Consider the following 14,544-nt stretch of genomic DNA (forward strand, 5'->3'; position numbering starts at 1 on the left):
AATTGAATTATTAATATGAAATAGAATAGGAACATAAATATTATTTTTTACTATTTATTAATCAAGATAACTATTAATTAATAAAAAATAATTGAAAACTGAAATAAATAAATATTTAAGAAAAATAAACAATTTGAATAATTAATATTATTAGAGGGAATATATTTCTAGCGCCAAACTGAAAAAATGAAGAGGGAAAAATAAATTAATTAATACATTAACAATATTAGCGTTGGTCAAGCCGCCACTAACACAAAACCCAAAAATTGTTTTACCGCCAAACTGAAAAAGAAGAAGGAAACAAATAAATAAGAGGGAAAAAATAAAATAATTAATTAAAATTTAGCGTCGGCACAACCGACACTACAACACAAATAAAAAATATCCCCCACAAAAGTTAATTATAAAGTCAAAGAAAAAATTACTAAAAATATCATAAACACAAAAGTTACCTAGTAATAATTTGTTTCATCGTAAGTTCAAATGGTTTGTTTAACGAACACAATCTAGTTACCGTATTCGTCAGATAAGATATGATGATCAATTGAAAATGGTTCGTGAATGAATACAATCATATATAATTAGTAGTTGGTAAAACGTGAAAACTTACCATAATTTTAAAATTAATAACTTATTGAGAAATTATGCTAAGTAATAGTCTTTTCAAGCCTTGATGTTAATATTGCTTTAATGTTTTTTTGTAGAGTTATTATTAAATCGTATACTAACATGGTGAATGTATCTAAATGGTTAAATAAAATTAAAAAAATAAGTTATCTAGGTATAAGTTCTATACAAAATGATGAATATTCCATAATGAGATATTCAATTGTATATACTTATGTGCACCAAATTTGTAGTAATCCTATGTCCGACCACTGTATTCCTTGTCCTTAAGGTAACATAATATTTTGCTATATGATCCTTCCAAAGGAGTCAATAACTCGTTACCGTTACCAGTAGGAGTGTCTGAACAACTTCCTTTTGTGATTACACCACGTATAGCAGTTCTTTCAATAAATTGTTCATACAAATAACATAAACACAAAACATAATCAACCCAATGTATATCATATATTTAAAATATCATTATGTTCTCACATACCACATATAACTCTTATATGTCTTTCATGTGATTTTTTTGCTCCTCTGCTAACTTATTTTCAAATTCTTTCTATTGATTTTCCAACTTCTTCTCAAACTCTTCTATCATTTATTTTTGCACCTATCTAGTGCTTTTTCTCAATGGACTAAACCACCCTCTCAAGCCGATACCATCTCCAATACCACGTACACACCCATCATGCTTCTTTGATCCGACTGCTTCTACTAATATATCATGTTGTGGTTCTGAAACAAAGGAACCTTATCGGGCTTAGATAAACAAGGAATCCTACACAACATAATAAGACATACAATGTTAATTATCAAAGCAATTTGAATAACACATAATATACGAACAACAAGTCCTACTTTCAATTTTCTCAGCGACTAATCTTTAGGTATATAAAGTAGTCTCCATTTGGTATTTGTCGAGCCCTCTTCCACTTCTCATGTCGTGATGGTGGACATGGTTCTCGTTCACAACTCATGGAGTCCTCATCTCTTAGTTGTTGTATTTTTCAACAATTATTATTTTCTCAAATTTTTTATATCTCCCATGAGATAATCTATCAGTGTATTTGTTTTTTGTCTTGATCACTTGTCCTGCTTCACTTTTAAAATGTTTTAAACATTTAGAAAGGTATCAACTTGCATGGTTGTATCTATAATGCATAAGCATAACATTATCAGTAAATACATCTAGTATTAACCATGAACTACGAGAATTCACAAAAGTTTTCCAAACCTTCCTAAAAAGATAAGGATATCTCATCCACGGAAGCTCAAGATTACGCTTAGGCTCCGTGATGTAGTCACGTGTAAACGTGGCTTAAAATCCTTCCAAGATGTACCATCATAAGTGATCCACTTTTTTTTCAACTAAGAATCATCGGTAAACTCAAACGCCAACTACACATTTACATTAAGAAGTATGTATTAGGGTTTATATAAAGTAATATTGCATCGATGAAACTTAAAATTAGTACTTGAACGCTATTCCATATGCTATCTTTATTCTCTTCTATTACATGTTTTCAATCATTTATCAATATGTTGACTTTGCTACACCCAAGGAACGCAACATAATTCTTAAAAAAAAAAATGAAGAATGAGGACTATAAAGTATTGTATAAGTAGAACTAAACTCGACCGGGAATTTGACACCCGACTTGCGGATTTTTAATAACTTGGCCATCAAAGTGGCCCCTCATTGTTTTATCTCTTTGACTCCTATAGATTGAGAATTATTTGTACTAGTTTCATTTGTATAAGTAGCTTCGTCGCTACTAGATGGGGAATATCATTATTTATCAAGACATAAAACAATCAACGTCAAGACACAAACATCAACATCAATGGGATATCAACAATAATGGCATCATCAACAACAATGGCATCATCAACACAACGACATTAACAACAACAACAAATACATAAGCAACAATGACATCATCAACATAATATGGCATCATCAACAACAACAAATACATAAGCAACAATGGCATCATCTGCACAATATGGCATTCACAACATCAAATACATAAGCAAAAATGACATCATCAACATAATGACATCAACAATCACAAATACATAAGCAACAATAGCATCATCAACAAAATAGTATCAATAACAACAAATACATAAACAACAATCGCATCATCAACATAAACTCAAAGACACATAAACTCAAAGACAACGAGAAACAACGATATTATAGATGCACGGGGAAAACATTTACGTATCTAGTTAAAAACGAGTAACACGTTGTGCCTTCTTAACTATACTTCGTGGTTGTATTTTCTCATTTTCCATAAAAATATTTTATAGAATGGTCAACAGTTGTTTAGCGTTGCTTTCACCGACTCTAATGTCAGGTCAATAATTTAAGTAGCGTCGGTTTAGCCGACTCTATAGTCAACCAAGACTTAGTCTACAATTTCTTTTAGCGTCGGTTTAGCCGACTCTAAATTCGAAGTCAGCCAATAGATACAGTTTCTAACGATATTTGAATCCCACTATCTAAGGAAGCAAAATTATATCAAGGAATAAAAGGAAACTCTTAGAATTTGCGATGAAAATTACTCCTACTTTTAGGCCATATCTCATTCAATGTGAGACTCTTAACATAAAAAATAAAAAATAAAAAAATAAACAAATACAAGTGATACAGTTATTTAACATTACATATAAGGTGGAAAACTCGAGTGGTCTTGTTAGAAAATTTGGGGTCCTTGATTCTGCAAAAGTGGATGCATAAAAGTATTAAACAAACACTATAACTTTGTGCTACAATAATACCATCAATGGTATAAGAGTAAAACAAATATACCAACAGTTCTGTGCAGCATCAGACTAAAAACTTACTTTTTTGAAGCATGTGAACTTCGCCTTTTTAAGGTTGACTTAGTTTCTGATGCTAGATGCCATGAGAGAGTTTTTGAAACAGGGGTACCTAAACACACAATAATATGCATTTAGTTGAATAAAATAATGTTTACTTCTCACAAAACCTAAAGGGACATAGATTAAAGCCAAACGCTTCAGAAGCAACAGTTTTTCAAATCACACACCTGAAGGTTGGGGACGAGTTCTGCTTTTAAATGAATTTTGTTTTGCATCAGTTTGTTTGTATGCACGGAAATGTACCTTTTTATTGACCGAATCTAGCTTGCATTGTTAAACAGATATGAAAAAGAAGCATAAGTAAACACAAAATTCAGTGGTTGGTGTCCATAACTACTTATGGAGAAAAGTTAAAACAATTAAGCCTACTTGGCAAAATGTAGTGCTTGTGATGTCTAGGAATAATAGCCAACAACTGCTATTGCCGAATACCCTCATTATTTGTGTATACTTGGCATGTAAGAAGTCTTTATTAGTGGAAAATAATTATCTAAATCATCTCAAACTCAAAGTAAGACAGAGGTGAGAATTGTGCCGGTAGCACTGTCGTGTTGTTAACGTAAAGCATCTTAATTGGCTTGTTTGTTTATTTGGATTATTAGATGCACAGATTGTTAATTAGTACTATGTAATATAATTACTACTTGTTACTTTATAAATGACATAACTTTAGACAGTTGCTTCATTTACTAACACATAGGATTGAATCATAACTTTATATATGCAGAAACATACACATATATATGCAGAGACAGGATTCATTCCTAAATACTAGTAACTTTTTTTTTAAAATAGTGTATCTAATAGAGGCGGTTCTCTCAATTTGAGGTAGAAAAACTATGATCTTTCTCCAGCCTCATATTTCCTTTTATGCTGCCTTATCAATTTATTTTGTTAGCGCAAACTTATTCATGGAAAATACGCAAGACAGAACAAGAGTGAACACAACACCCAAAACTGAACCATAAAAACAAACAGCTACTATATTGCAATTTAATTCAAAGTTACACTCAATACTAGGGGTGTGCATGGATCAATAACCAAACCAAATTGAACCATATATATGGTTTGGTTTGGATTTTAAAACTGTTTTATTAAAACCGGTTTCTTTTTTTAAAAACCGGTTTACAAATGGATTGGTTCGGTTCTAAACCGGTTTTTCACAAAAACCAGTTTTAACAAAAAACTGGTTTTAAACCGGTTTTCTCAAAACCAAATTTTATTTTCTTTTAAAAAACTAGTTTTAAAACCAGATTTATAAAAAAACCAGTTTTAAAACCAGATTTATAAAAAAACCAGTTTTTTTTTAATAAAAAAACCAATTTTATATAAAAAATGGTTTTATTTTTTTTAACCATCCTTTTTATTTTAAAAAGATCTAAAACTAGTTTATGTCAAAAACAATTACTTATAAAAAATTGGTTTAAATTTGACTCTTATAATCTTCATAAACAATATCTAGATTAAAAACACTTCTATTAGAAAGTGAAAAGGAAATAGTATCTAAAGCAAGTACACCATCAATTCAAACGAATACAATCGAGACCAATACAAAAGCACGGACTAATTTGCCCAAGCAAAAAAACTAGATACTAACAACACTCAAAACAGAATTACCGGCCAACATCCAACTGATACCAAACAACACCTTAGATAACACAGTCATAATCAAGAGTCAATACATCATAATCAGGAGTCGACCTTACATAGGCCTTTTTGGTGCTGTCAAGCCTACAACAAGAAACAGAGGAGTATGAGTATGAATATCCTATAATGGTGTTGCAACTTATAAATACTATCCAAGTCATTACTGTTAAGGTTTTCCAAATCTTATAAATTAGCTTCAATTAAATTGTAGAAGGAAATTTATATTGATGTTCCTCAGGTAAAGGCAAATGCATCAATAGTTGCAACCGAGAACAGGAATGCATTTGTAAGCATGTCATTATCAGCTACTAGCCTACTACAGAATCACTAACTGCTGTGCAAAAACATTGTCATTGAAGTTGGTTGGATTAAAACAAAACATGTCAAATTAATATGCATGGACTTTGATCACCAAATCCCACATTATTATCATACTTCTCAGTTATCACCCACCTATTTTCAATAATTCTATACTCCAAAATATTCATTATGCTCATAATTATTCTGCCAACAAATTCCACAGTCAAACTTTAATTAAAGTTTTTATGCCCGTTCCTCTAATTATACTAGTCAACCCTAAATTGATCAAAAAAAATATCAATTCACTCTAAATTATAAACTATAAACTAAACCAAATCCTAATCACTAATAATAGTTAACTATAGTTAACTAGACAGGTGCTACATATTATTGAGAGAGAAAAAAAGATAGATTGGTACCATCTCAACAGCTATTTGGTTGAAACCGTATTTTCGCATGTTGCATACGTTGGCAAGTAATTAGCATTAGTCATCTTGAATCTGTTAAAAAGACCAAACAGAATAACAATTACTAGAATGAATTGTATCTTACAAAATAATAAAAGACCGATGAGAACAATAACCATTAGAATGAAATGTATCACAAAATCTTTATTTATGTGAACTCCATGCAGTACATTTCCACAATCATTCAGCAAGACGCAAATATTCATACATGATCTATTCAAAATAATTAGCTTCCTTACAGCTTCATTTACGCATGGTGATATAATCAATTTTATTTAAAAGAACAAGGATTGAGCACTTTCATGACAAAAAAACAAGGATTGAACACATAGCCACTTGGTCTAAAAGGCTTTGACACATGTCAAGGACCGACTCTCGTAAAAGCTTAAGCCAATGGGTAAATGGTCATCAATGGCTTAGTATATTTCTATCAGTTACCACAACAAAGTTTTAGCTTCAAATCCCAACCTAGACACCAGCATTCCACAAAATGAAAAGACAGAGTGGCTTATCTTATTACTATGCATAAATATTAAATCCAATAATGGAGACAAGTGATAAAAGAGGCTGAAAGATAATCCCATCTCTAATTCGTATGCAGCAACGAGAAAGAATTGAGACTACAGAGATTACTCACAATGGAATTCTAAATTTGTAACTTGATAGTGAAATCAGAAACAACTAGATATGAAAGATTGTCAGGTTCAACTGAAACATTGAATGCAGAGGTAAAAAAAACTAATGCACTTCAACTACCATCACATAATATTCGAGGCCTACCTTCTGAATCCAAAGTCATCTAAATAAGAAAAGTAATTCAAAGATAATAGGAGCAATACATGATGGTAAATCAATATAAACATCAGAGGAAACATTTTGTGCTAAATATATGAAGGATCAATATAAACATCAGAGGAAACGTTTTGTGCTAAATATATGAAGGATCCTTATGGATAAGCTTCCTCTAACATTCTCAAGTTCTACAATTTATTAAAATAGTATCAAATAATTATTTTATACTATTTCAATACTATGGAGACAAGTGATAAAAGAGGCTGAAAGATAATCCCATCTCTAATTCGTATGCAGCAACGAGAAAGAATTGAGACTACAGAGATTACTCACAATGGAATTCTAAATTTGTAACTTGATAGTGAAATCAGAAACAACTAGATATGAAAGATTGTCAGGTTCAACTGAAACATTGAATGCAGAGGTAAAAAAAACTAATGCACTTCAACTACCATCACATAATATTCGAGGCCTACCTTCTGAATCCAAAGTCATCTAAATAAGAAAAGTAATTCAAAGATAATAGGAGCAATACATGATGGTAAATCAATATAAACATCAGAGGAAACATTTTGTGCTAAATATATGAAGGATCAATATAAACATCAGAGGAAACGTTTTGTGCTAAATATATGAAGGATCCTTATGGATAAGCTTCCTCTAACATTCTCAAGTTCTACAATTTATTAAAATAGTATCAAATAATTATTTTATACTATTTCAATACTATTTTATAGTACAGTTTATTGCATTGGGATAGAGTAAAAAATAGTATCAATTCTTATAATAAGTATAAAGTTAATTATTTTTCCTAACTAAGACAAGACCAGAACATTTTTTAGCACCCAGAGTTCCACTTTTCTTATATGATCTCACCAAAAAGTTACATACCCTTTTGGCTGTGTATCCGATTTGGTGCTCTATCACATCACCTGAATCTATCTTGAATATTGGATCATAGTTCTAGATTAGATACATATTTCAAGCTACATAAAACATAGCATATTTCAAGCTACATAAAACATAGCATATTTCAAGCTACAAAATATCGGTGTTCTAAATTTGTTCAAAACATTTTCCTAAACATAATCGGTTCAAAACAACCCTGAAAATTCAATTTCAAAAAGGCAATAAACAACACTAAGACACCATCCAACAACCATCATCACCAAGCATAAAACTTCAGTATTTCACAAATACTTCAACAACTTAGCTAACTTAGCATACTTTTCTAATACATTAATCCAAGTATCCAACAACCATCCTCACCAAGCATAAAAACAAAAACAACAATTAAGAATGATACTTTTGAATAATCTTCAAAAGGGGTTTCAAATAATCTTCAAAAAATAATAGAGAGAAGTTAGAGCTTCACGTACCTTCAAAAAGTTTCTGACACGGCAATTCAATCGTAAGACTGAGATCGAAGATTGGATGGAATGAGAGAGAAAGTGTAGAGAGAATTGGAGATGGAGAAGGTGAAGGAGAATTAGGCGGAGTGTGGTGATGCCATTTTGGGAATTAGGGTTTGTGACAGCTACTCAACTAGCGAAAGAGAAGAGAAGAAGAGAGAGTTGAGATTGAGAGTCTCAAATTTGGTAACCGGTAAGCTGATCCAATTTTTATTAATGGTTTACGGTTTTTTTTGGTTTTGGTAAATGGGTCACCGATTCTAAAATTTTACTTTGGGCTGGACTTTTAAATATGGTTTAATTTGGATATAGATTTGGTTTATGGTTACCGGTTTATTTGCACACCCCTACTCAGTACCCCAAAGATCCTTGTAGTACATCAAATCAAAGTTATGCAGGTGTATCCGATATCTTACAGCCGAGGATTCATATATTTTTCTTGTTAATTGGTTGGAAAGATTTCCTCAGTATAAGCATAGAGAACTCTACATTGGTGGGATAAGTTATGCAGGTGAATCTATGTTTGATAAGTGTTACATCAGTTTTCCACTTTGCGCTTTATTTATGAATTCAGTGGAACTATTCGATTTCTTAAAAGTTAAATGATTATCAGGTCACTATGTTCCTCAATTGGCTCAAATTGTTTACGAGAGAAACAGAGGAATCAATAATCTAGTTATCAATCTTAAGGGATTTTTGGTAAGATTGTTAGTTCATCAGTATTGTCATGATGAGGACATATTACATAGCATTCAAAATCTCACCAACATAAAGATGTCAAACCAAATCATGAAACAAGTAATATCTCAATCTATAAAGAACATCTACATATCGAAATTACGGAACAACGCAAATTATAAAATTCTCAAAAAAATGTACAACAATGACAGTAGCATTCATGTCTACACATAAAATATGTTCAATCAATCACAGAAATTTAGAACAAAGTATTGATAAATATATGCAATGAAGAACATACCTGTGATGCTATTAGCAAGCAAACCAAAGTGTTTAGTGATGGGAAACAGATGTGTTACAGTACTTGTCTGGTCCAAGAGCCTGTCCTGCATTCAACATTAAGAACTAAGCATACCACACAAATAGTCATACCAACAAACTTAAAAACTTAACAACCGACATCCTCCACCCGCTGGAACCTTGTTGGACCTTGAAGAAAAACCAAGAATCTCACATAGCAAGCATTAAGAAAATCTTGATATTGAAACCTAGAAATATTAGCATTATAAAAACTCTCAAATTTTAAAGATTTGTCATTTTTTTTCTATTAGCATTATAAAAACTCTCAAATCTTGATATTGAAACATATAAAAATTAGCTTTATAAAGATCAATAAATAAAATGTCAGTATCTGTGAGTGACATTCAACTAAATATATAAGATACCAAAAGGAAGAGGTCCTAATGTTTAACATAATCAAAACTAACTCTAAGAACTACACAAACATTAACAATCAACATATCAATATCAAAATTGCAAAAGCCCTAAATGTTAAGGGTGTCAGTATACCTGATAATACACAAATTCACCAAAGCAAGGAGGAGTGACACCTCACACGCCTTACGGTCAACCAAAAGAGTGAAAATCACCTGAAACACACAAGTTCAGGAGAGAAAAAGATGATGAAAGATGAGAATCGCAGAAAAAGGAATCGAAACGAAGAAAACAATCGGAATATGAAAGTTCACCGATCAATTTCATTTTCGATGATGAAGAAAACGATCGCTATTAGTTTTTTATGTGAATCGCTATTAGTTTCGATGTTTGGAATCATGTATGGCTCCTTTCGAGGGTGCTTTCTGCTTCCAGTATTGCTAACCATGATGACATTCCTTCTCTCAATATCGCTGAGCTGACATTGTTACGAGTAATGGGGATTGGAACACTGATATTCTGCTACCGAGCTAATATGCCCAATAGGACTCGAATTATTTCCACCAGCAGTCTTCATCTCCGGCAACAAAGTAAACTCCCATTGATTATGTTCCTTCCATATCTGATGAGAGGCTCTGATTTCATAAATATGGTACCGCAGAGCTTTGGTAAAAATCAGATGTTGCAGAGTAATAATTATTGATCAACACCATAAACTTTCTACTTCAAAATTGTAAACCTGAAATGAAACAAAATAGTATTCCAAATTTCTATGGTAATATGGTTGTTTAAAAACTGGATCGGTTTTCCTTTTGGCAGGAACACTATAGCAATGGATGATTATAAAACCAAACCTATGTTCGTGATTCTATTTAATTTAATTGACTGATATAGTCATTGATGAAATCCAACCTATACAAAACTGGCTAAGTATCAGGAGACAGCTATTGCACTGGACATTATTAAGAAAATTGAATGCGGTTGCACTGTATAAATACAACTTATCAGCTCGGAAAGAATTCAGTCAAGGAACAGCAGGGACCGGAACAATTCCCAATTTTCTGCGAACATCTTCTAAATCTTCATGAAAATGCTGCTCATAATACACACACATTAGATCATTGCATTGTGTGCCGGCACGAAGAGCCCATGGGAAGTAGTGCTGAAAAAACAATTTTCTCTGTTTTTCGCTGAATCTTACTGTGCCCCCTACAACAGACATCATGCACATAGGAAGATACATCTGTTGAAACTCGATTACTTTCAGCGCTGACTCCCCAATCAAGTTAGTAGGAAGGTCAAAAAGGGTGTGCCAAAAGTCATGAACCTCACGAGCTCGCATTGCAACGTAGGCCAGCTCATCTGTATCCATGAACCGCACAGGAGGCCGATCGTCTGGTGAAAAGTTCCTGGATCCCATAAATCTAGCATAGGCAGCACCAAATGTATTTGGTGGAAGGTCCCAAGCATGTCCTACATTTGCCGATACAACACGAGGGCGCTCCAACAGTACTGCCTATTAAACAAGATTATATAAGAAAAAGCACTCAACATTTAACCTCAACAACAAGAACAAGAAGATGGTATCACAACATGATGAGCAATGAAAATAGCGAAAAAGGTAATGAGAAACGATTACCGACCCTTCCTTCGGGGGAAGATTTCATCCTTTGAAGAACCCTTTCAAAGGCAGGTTTTCCAGTTGTTTCACCAAGAGCCGCTATCAAATCAGCTCTACGCGGATTCAAAAGCGCTCCGACCGCTGAACCAAATGCCACCGCAGCCTGCTGCCATGTCTTAAGCTTGATTCTACCACCGTCCACCATTCCAACTTCCTTGTTAAACCTAAAACATAACAAAATATAATATCATCATCCATTCTGATTTGATTATTCTCAGGCAGCAAACCCTAATTTCTCAATACTCTTAGATGTTTCAAAGTGCATATCAGCCACAATCAATAACCCTAAAAAGCTAATTAGAACCTTAACAAGCATAAAAAGAACCTTAAATTCTCATCAACATTCACTTTACTCTCAAGCAAATTAAGATTTTCAGCGCAACAATCACAATAAGAACAAGCAATTGTCACAAAAAAAGAGAAAAGAGATCGAGCCAAAATACAATGAACATGGATGAATGAATACCTAGGTTGAAGAGTGAATATGGAGAAGACGCGTTAGGGTTCGTATTTTAGCTTTGGATTCAAATCAAGTGCAAGTAGCGACGGTGTTTCTGATTGTTTCGGAAGCTAAATTCTTTATGCTAAATCTCTTCCTCCCATTCTCATCAAACAAATGTAACTAATCAATTTTTTTTCTTGACACAAATGTAACTAATCAATTTAACTCTAATTAAACTATCAAGAATTTGATTCTTAAATTATTTAAATTAATTTAAAATATTTGAACTCTTATTTTACCCAATTTAATATTTCTTAAGAGATTAAATTAAATAACGATTTAAATTTTTATTTGATTTCAATAATTTAAAAACTCAAATAGTGATAGCTTATGGATTCTTCTTTTTTAGAAACATGAAAATTGTATTGATTCAAAGTTACACTCAGTACCCCAAAGATCCTTGTAGTACATCAAATCAAAGTTATGCAGGTGTATCCGATATCTTACAGCCGAGGATTCATATATTTTTCTTGTTAATTGGTTGGAAAGATTTCCTCAGTATAAGCATAGAGAACTCTACATTGGTGGGATAAGTTATGCAGGTGAATCTATGTTTGATAAGTGTTACATCAGTTTTCCACTTTGCGCTTTATTTATGAATTCAGTGGAACTATTCGATTTCTTAAAAGTTAAATGATTATCAGGTCACTATGTTCCTCAATTGGCTCAAATTGTTTACGAGAGAAACAGAGGAATCAATAATCTAGTTATCAATCTTAAGGGATTTTTGGTAAGATTGTTAGTTCATCAGTATTGTCATGATGAGGACATATTACATAGCATTCAAAATCTCACCAACATAAAGATGTCAAACCAAATCATGAAACAAGTAATATCTCAATCTATAAAGAACATCTACATATCGAAATTACGGAACAACGCAAATTATAAAATTCTCAAAAAAATGTACAACAATGACAGTAGCATTCATGTCTACACATAAAATATGTTCAATCAATCACAGAAATTTAGAACAAAGTATTGATAAATATATGCAATGAAGAACATACCTGTGATGCTATTAGCAAGCAAACCAAAGTGTTTAGTGATGGGAAACAGATGTGTTACAGTACTTGTCTGGTCCAAGAGCCTGTCCTGCATTCAACATTAAGAACTAAGCATACCACACAAATAGTCATACCAACAAACTTAAAAACTTAACAACCGACATCCTCCACCCGCTGGAACCTTGTTGGACCTTGAAGAAAAACCAAGAATCTCACATAGCAAGCATTAAGAAAATCTTGATATTGAAACCTAGAAATATTAGCATTATAAAAACTCTCAAATTTTAAAGATTTGTCATTTTTTTTTCTATTAGCATTATAAAAACTCTCAAATCTTGATATTGAAACATATAAAAATTAGCTTTATAAAGATCAATAAATAAAATGTCAGTATCTGTGAGTGACATTCAACTAAATATATAAGATACCAAAAGGAAGAGGTCCTAATGTTTAACATAATCAAAACTAACTCTAAGAACTACACAAACATTAACAATCAACATATCAATATCAAAATTGCAAAAGCCCTAAATGTTAAGGGTGTCAGTATACCTGATAATACACAAATTCACCAAAGCAAGGAGGAGTGACACCTCACACGCCTTACGGTCAACCAAAAGAGTGAAAATCACCTGAAACACACAAGTTCAGGAGAGAAAAAGATGATGAAAGATGAGAATCGCAGAAAAAGGAATCGAAACGAAGAAAACAATCGGAATATGAAAGTTCACCGATCAATTTCATTTTCGATGATGAAGAAAACGATCGCTATTAGTTTTTTATGTGAATCGCTCCTTGAATGCTTCGAAATCGCACCGGAATCGCTTTTTAGGTTTTAGGTTCAGCTTATAAGCTTCCTGAACACTTTTTAGGTGAATGTCATTTGGTTGAGGTGTTTAACACCAATAATTTAATAATATTATTATTATTATTATTAAAAAATAGTAAAATATATGAAATTGATGATTTAATATAGTTCAGTTTTTAGTTTTACTTTTTTTTCTATTTTTATAAATTTTATTTTTTGGTAGATAATTGATTTATAAAAAAAATCAATTAAAGTTTAGTTTAGTTATAAATAATTAATTTAATTTTTATTTAAAAAAATTAATGAAATAATTAATTATTGAATTGAATTATTAATATGAAATAGAATAGGAACATAAATATTATTTTTTACTATTTATTAATCAAGATAACTATTAATTAATAAAAAATAATTGAAAACTGAAATAAATAAATATTTAAGAAAAATAAACAATTTGAATAATTAATATTATTAGAGGGAATATATTTCTAGCGCCAAACTGAAAAAATGAAGAGGGAAAAATAAATTAATTAATACATTAACAATATTAGCGTTGGTCAAGCCGCCACTAACACAAAACCCAAAAATTGTTTTACCGCCAAACTGAAAAAGAAGAAGGAAACAAATAAATAAGAGGGAAAAAATAAAATAATTAATTAAAATTTATCGTCGGCACAACCGACACTACAACACAAATAAAAAATATCCCCCACAAAAGTTAATTATAAAGTCAAAGAAAAAATTACTAAAAATATCATAAACACAAAAGTTACCTAGTAATAATTTGTTTCATCGTAAGTTCAAATGGTTTGTTTAACGAACACAATCTAGTTACCGTATTCGTCAGATAAGATATGATGATCAATTGAAAATGGTTCGTGAATGAATACAATCATATATAATTAGTAGTTGGTAAAACGTGAAAACTTACCATAATTTTAAAATTAATAACTTATTGAGAAATTATGCTAAGTAATAGTCTTTTCAAGCCTTGATGTTAATATTGCTTTAATGTTTTTTTGTAGAGTT

General features: G+C 31.6%; 2 protein-coding genes and 1 pseudogene across 3 annotated transcripts; all 3 read right to left on the reverse strand.

Moving 5' to 3' along the window:
• Positions 1-12,799, reverse strand: part of LOC131653190 (ubiquinone biosynthesis protein COQ4 homolog, mitochondrial-like) — a 38,570-nt pseudogene extending 25,771 nt beyond the window's left edge.
• Positions 3,263-4,481, reverse strand: LOC131653192 (protein ABIL1-like). The gene is made up of 4 exons (XM_058923279.1): positions 3,877-4,481; positions 3,675-3,771; positions 3,469-3,556; positions 3,263-3,341 (listed from the first exon to the last, which is right to left on the reverse strand). Exons 1-4 carry the CDS (start codon positions 3,943-3,945, stop codon positions 3,275-3,277), a joined length of 321 nt encoding a protein of 106 aa, XP_058779262.1. The 5' UTR covers positions 3,946-4,481; the 3' UTR covers positions 3,263-3,274.
• Positions 10,358-13,497, reverse strand: LOC131653188 (ubiquinone biosynthesis protein COQ4 homolog, mitochondrial-like). 2 transcript variants are annotated; one of them, XM_058923276.1, is made up of 5 exons: positions 13,439-13,497; positions 13,260-13,339; positions 12,711-12,790; positions 11,161-11,362; positions 10,358-11,033 (listed from the first exon to the last, which is right to left on the reverse strand). In XM_058923276.1, the coding sequence occupies exons 4-5, from the start codon at positions 11,341-11,343 to the stop codon at positions 10,542-10,544; spliced, it is 675 nt and encodes a 224-aa protein (XP_058779259.1). In that variant the 5' UTR covers positions 11,344-11,362; positions 12,711-12,790; positions 13,260-13,339; positions 13,439-13,497; the 3' UTR covers positions 10,358-10,541. The 2 variants fall into 2 exon arrangements, with proteins under 2 accessions (XP_058779259.1, XP_058779258.1); XM_058923275.1 differs by lacking the exon at positions 13,439-13,497 and having other exon boundaries at positions 12,711-12,795; positions 13,260-13,312.
• Between the last annotated feature and the right edge of the window lie 1,047 nt (positions 13,498-14,544).

The sequence above is a fragment of the Vicia villosa genome, linkage group LG2, assembly GCF_029867415.1.
Source record: "Vicia villosa cultivar HV-30 ecotype Madison, WI linkage group LG2, Vvil1.0, whole genome shotgun sequence".
NCBI lineage: Eukaryota > Viridiplantae > Streptophyta > Magnoliopsida > Fabales > Fabaceae > Vicia > Vicia villosa.